Source organism: Pelobates fuscus, chromosome 8, assembly GCF_036172605.1.
Source record: "Pelobates fuscus isolate aPelFus1 chromosome 8, aPelFus1.pri, whole genome shotgun sequence".
Taxonomy (NCBI): domain Eukaryota; kingdom Metazoa; phylum Chordata; class Amphibia; order Anura; family Pelobatidae; genus Pelobates; species Pelobates fuscus.
In genome coordinates this window covers 81,143,509-81,149,508 of record NC_086324.1, presented here as the reverse complement: position 1 = coordinate 81,149,508, position 6,000 = coordinate 81,143,509, and the positions used below count along the sequence as shown (strand labels likewise).

Here is a 6,000-nt window from a genome sequence, read left to right as displayed (position 1 = left end):
CGCTTGATTGGTCGCTGCGCGTTTCACGCCTCGACTTCGTTAACTTGACACTTTTCTTTTTTTTTCCGCTACAAAATGCCGCAACCCCGCCCATTCGCTGTGATCCGATTGGACGGCGAGGCAGCCAGTGCCTCGAGGAAGGCGAGTCCCAAGATGTCGCTGATTGGTGGGTTTGTCAGAGCTCGGGATGGGCGGGGTTTCGCCTGATTGGTGGAGAGACTGGGAGGGGGAGGTGTGAGCTGCGTCACGGATTCTTCTCCCGCCCTCCGCTCCCGTGGGACAGGCCACCCGCGGGGGAAGATGTGCTCCCAGTCCCCGCTCCAATAGCAGCATCCTCCCCGCTTCCGGTCCCCATGCCTGCGCTATAACCCGCCGGGACTGCAGGCCGCTCCGGCTGTTCCCCCCCAGCACCCCCCGGGCCAGCCGGCACAATGGGAAACACCGTGACCTGTTGCGTGTCTCCGGACGCCAGCCCCAAGCCGGGAAGGGCCCGAGGAGTGTCCGAGCGATCCGATCCCTACCAGGTGGAGGTGGAGCTCGGGGAAGCGGAGCCCGGACCGCACTTACAGCATATCAGTGACCGGGAGTTCCCGGACGGTAAGGATCCCGGGCTGGGTAACATCTGTCAGTCCGGCGCTGGGGGACTGCAACTCCCACACTGCTGGCTGAGCATATCGGGAGTTGTAGTCCAACACAGCTGGAGCGCTAAATGTCAGCATCGGGAGCCTAGTGGAGTGAGGGCCTTTCCAATATTTAAATGTCTGTAGCACCCACTCCAGCATTGCGGTGCCCTGCATAGAGATCGGTATGGAAAATACCTCGTCCTAACACTGAACGGTTACTTCGATGGGAGCAGTCTTTATTTCAAGGCATTCCATTGCAGATTGTAGGAGAGGTCATTACTTATGTGGGGGTTCTGACTGGAGAATGTCAGGGTTCCCAGCAGAAGTAAGGAATGATCCTAGACATTAACGACTTCTCAACATTCTGCAGTCGAATGTTTAGAAATAAGGAATGAACCCATTGAATTAAAGCAGCACTACAGTGTTAATACTAAATGTGGCTATAAGCACTTTTTTCCTGGAGTTTTGTTTAGGAGGTTATTTTATCTCTGTTGGGATCTGGCTGAAAGAAAAGCTGAGAAAGCATTCCTTATTGTTATAGCTTGTAAGCTGCTCTGGGGCTTATTTACCTCTTGTCACTGTCAATACTATTATACTGCAATTTATTTCTTGTCAGATATTCCTATTCTACAATTGGAAAGCACTGCATAATATGTTGGATGTATGTTTACTGTTCTCTTTGGGTGATCTTTCATGGGAAGTGATCACAGTGGTTGGCTGGCTGGAGAATGTTAGGTGTTCATTCTCTTTCTAGGTGGAGAATGTTAGAGAATTTCTAATTTTTGGGGTGATATATTATTCATTATGCCTTGGAATCTGGCTGCGAATGATTATTTTTCCCCAGTTCTGACTGGAGAAGGATAATTGAATTGTTACAATTTTTGGTGCATTTAGGTGGTTGGTTATTTTTGGATATCTGTTCTGCTTTCTTGTGGGACTCTTTGAAAAAGGTTGTACAGCCTTTCTAGAGATGATGCTAAAAGAGCATGTGGAATCCTTTCTCTTCACTAGGAATGCTATGGAAAAAGGCTGGAGTACTTTTTGCCTCCTAACTATCTGACTGGGAAAGGCATTAGGTGCATTCATCTCCTCCAGTTAAGGCTCTTAACGGGAAAAGCTTGAGTCTTTCTAAGGATCTAATATGAAAAGACATCAAGTGCATTCTTTATAGGGATGTTAACTGGACGAAGCCAGAGGATATTTCCTGCTTTCCAGAGATTTGACAGGAAAATGTTTTAAGTTTTGTTTGAGGTGGCTTTGTATATACATGCTTTTATTAGGAAACTGGAAAAAGATGAAAACATCTTCCTCTTTAAAACAAAAATAAATAAATACACGTAGGAGGAGATCTTCTATAGATCTGGCTTAAAATCCATATGGTTCTCCCCTTCTAGCATTCCGCAAGGAACGGTTTGATGGATCCCTTTACCTTTCAGGGAATCTCTTTGAAAAATGACTTGTGATACCTTTTTCCTTTCTAGGGGTCTGACCAGAAAGGGACAACTGGAACATTATCTGTCTATGAATTTGACTATATATAGATTTTATTATTCTAAGCCTTTGGTTGTACAGGTCAATATGGATTGGATTTGGTGGCAACCACTACTTTTTAAGAATCCATCTGTGGGGACAAAATATCTTCATACGTTGATATGGAACTTGTTTGAAATTAGTGTTTTCTTTTTTTTAATTGCGTATACTGTGGAAACTTTGGGGTATTGTGTTATTACACTGTCAGCATTGTCATTATTATGTTGATTGACCTGTTGATCCACTCCAAAAGGATTACCAAAGCTTGCTGTTATGTTATAAATGTCCAGTTGACATGTTGTGTTCAAATATTGGAGCGATCTTCCTTTTAGGTACTGGAGAAGTTGTCTTTACACCACTGGGTATATATGTTGTGATATTTCATCTCTTACTGTACACTGGAGAAAGGGCTGTAAATTGTATTTAATTTTTGTTTTAATGCTTATGCCAAGAGTTTAATTTTTTTTTTAATTATTATTGACTTTATAGATATAGCAACGTATACCAGCTATTATAGAAAGTATAGATACTTGGGAAAAGCAAACTGAATTTATTTTTTCCCTCCCTCTCTTCTTTGTGCGTGTTCCCATTGTACAGCGCTATGGGATTTGTTGGCGCTTTATAAATCATAATATGCAGTATGTCAGGGAAGGGGGCACACTGAAATAGCTTTCCTGCTGAAGGTGACCACACAATTGTGTTATTTATGGTATGACCTATAATAAGGATTTTGTTCAGATCAGCTGTCAAACTGCATATTTATAGCGCATAATAAAAATGTACTTTGTGCATAACCACTGTTGTATGGTTCAAGTCTAATTCAGAGTGACTCTTTAGATAACGCTGAGATATTGCAGTGCATATACCACATGCAGGCATTTGGTAATCAAAGTCCTCCATTCCCTTCTCTTTCAAAGCAGAGTAGCCAGATGGCAACAATTTAGGTTACAGTAACTAGATTAAAAAGAGCTGAATTTGAGTTTTTTTTTTGTTTTTTTTTTATATCTAGGTGGTGTTGGTTGAAATTTGTTATTTTGATTTTTCAGGTCAGTATTTGGCAAACTTACACAACTGCGTTTTTATGAGAAGCAGCTCAGTTTCATCTATTTCAATGATGAACAATAGAGAGATTATTGCCTGGAAGTTAGAATGGTACAGACAGGCTGCAGTGCAAGACTGTCTATAAGAGCTCTTTGATTAAGCAATCGTCCACTTGGCTACCCCGAGTTAAACAAAAAAAGAGAAAATAGATGCCTCCTTATAATATGTATAACTATTGAGTATATGCCCAAATGTGATTTACAAAAGAAATTTTAGTTCACTTTGCAAACATATCAAATTGTCATCAAAGTGTAAACCTTTTAATTCTCTGTTTGCAAGTGCATTATACCTTGTATGCAGTGTTTTCTTGATGCATGCAAATGGTATTATTGGTACAGATTATGCAACGTGCTCATTAGTATTCGTAGGCACAAACTACGTTTGCCCTATACCTTTTGGCAAGCATAGTGCACAACTTGCAATGGCTTTAATTTATCATTTTCAGTGACCCGATATGTCTACCTCTCGAATAGCATTATGTCCGACCTTGTATAGACACACGTGGGCAGATAGTAAAGATACAAGCACCATTATCAAGCCAGCTGAAAATGTAAAGTTGATTCAGTGAACAGTTTAGAAAAATAAATAAAAAGTTCTCTTTAAACAGACTTCACATTATTTTTGTAATCAGTCTCTCAATTAAATTGCTTTTAATTTGCTATTGACTAAAGCGAAGTGAAATGGCAAGCATGTATTCTTATTGCAAGTGTCACGCTACTCTGCTGCTAGTGCAGCCTCAAGACCCCACTGCCAACAGCAAAGTGATAATAATAGAGAATTATCTGAATATCTCCGCACTCGCTTGCTCTTTAGCTGTCTGGCATTCAACCTTGCTTTTTGCTGCATCAGTATGCACAACATAGTATTCCTTTGGGATGTAAAAAAAAAAAAAAATATTGAAAATATCTCGTGCTGTTGTGAATTTATTTGGAAACATTCTTGCAGTATTTTTTTTTTTCTTTTTCACTTTTTTCTTTTTTCTCTCCAGGCTATTCTTCCTGTGAGGTATTTTTCACCCTTATGCCAATGGTTAAGTGATTCTGATAGTCTATTAGAATATTTCTAGGTGACTGAGTAGGTCAGGGTTGGCAAGTAAAGATCCATATCGTTGCAAGTTCCTAGCAGTTGTTTGTTTTTGTTTTGTTTTTTTATATATTCACAGTTGGAAACTAGGTACAGGTGTGCTAAGTTCCTCCTCAACCTATTTATTTTTGAGAAACTGCCCAAAGTATTGTTTAAAGGTAAAAGCACATCAAATCACTTAATTTTGAACCAATTCTTGGCTGAAAGAAATGCTGCTGTAGTGCGTAACATCCTGATGTTACAAGTTTATTGATTACCCACCAAAATATGCTTGTGCATTTTTGTTGCTGTGAAATTCATGAATCGGACCAAATGGACACCTGACTTGACAGCAGCATTTTGGTATTTGGTTGACTATCAGGTAGATGGAGTTGAGTTGTGTGTGTGTGTGTACATACATTTGCATAATTTTGTTAATAAAAATGGGGAAATAACGATTTGCCTTGTCACTATGACCATCTGAACTCTCTACCATTCTTGCTTTTATTTTCTCCTTCAAGAGCTCCATCCTTTTAGGACAGGGACCCTCCAGATGTTGTGGACTACATCTCCCTTGATGCTTTATGGCAAGAAGCATTATGGGGGATGTAGCCCAAAACATCTGGAGGGACAAAGGTCCCCCATCCCTGTTTTAGGGCCATTGACATCCATTCAGGTTATTGATGGCACCATTGGCCTGTTCTGCCTTGTTAAGTGTGACGTAGATTTGTAAATTATGTACCAAAGGAGGGTGTGAAGGCAGGGGGACATCCTTGCACCACAGCCTTTGCAATAATCAGCTGTATGGTCCAACCTAAATACTTGCGTTTACCAGAATTTCAAAACTTGCAACTACTTCTGTCCTTGTAACTGAAATGGCATTTTGAAAATGGTGTTAAAAAATAAAAAATAGCTCCATTCTTTATATGCTTGGACCTGTTCGATTGCTTTGTCATGTTCATATGTAAGAAAAGTAAAATGAAAGATGATATATCCAGCACATTCTTATTTTCTCTTAGGATGTCTGTTGTGGCCCCGGTCATCTGTTTTCTATAAATGGAACCAGCACAGAAGCAATTGAGAATCACTTCATAATGATGTTTCATTAAAGTATGAAGACATTTGCTGTCAGACTTGCAGAACACATCTTTGGGTTCAATCTGTCTTTGTGTTTTGCAGGTTTTTATTTTTAGTACTGCTTTTTATCTTTCCTTAAAGGGATACATTAAATATTTTTATCTATAAGTTTCATAGCCCTGATAATTATTTACACTGTTTCATCCAACCTCCACTTGTGATATTCTTTTTATTTATTAGTCATTTTTATTCACCTTTTATCCAGGGCCAGGCAGTCTCCATGCTACAGCTGCTCCTCTTCTACAATCCTCATTACTGATGAACTCTGGTTCAATCCAGTGTTGGGGGTGCCTACTGGGAATTTCCGTCAGTCTGGCATTTCTCATAAAGAAGCATTGAATCCAACATTCATAGTGTTCAGCAGGATCATGCTGTGCATTATGGCGCAGAACATAAAGGCTTTATTTTAAAGTCTTCACTAAAAAAGTGTCCCTTCTGACTGTCATTTCTCCGAAATGGCAATGCTTTAATTTGCCACACTACAGGCACTGTGCAAGGCTAAATTTAGGACTATATTAATCCAAAGCTAAAATATTGGAAAGCCTAA

At 40.1% G+C, this 6,000-nt stretch overlaps 1 protein-coding gene across 1 annotated transcript in view; it reads left to right on the top strand.

Annotated features, from left to right (window-relative positions):
* The first annotated feature begins 243 nt into the window (after window positions 1-243).
* Window positions 244-6,000, top strand: part of CCNYL1 (cyclin Y like 1) — a 55,289-nt gene continuing 49,532 nt past the window's right edge. Inside the window, exon 1 of the mRNA XM_063430118.1 lies at window positions 244-597. Coding sequence (XP_063286188.1) covers window positions 432-597 — 166 coding nt within the window. The 5' untranslated portion in view covers window positions 244-431. The remainder of the gene's footprint in view (window positions 598-6,000) is intronic.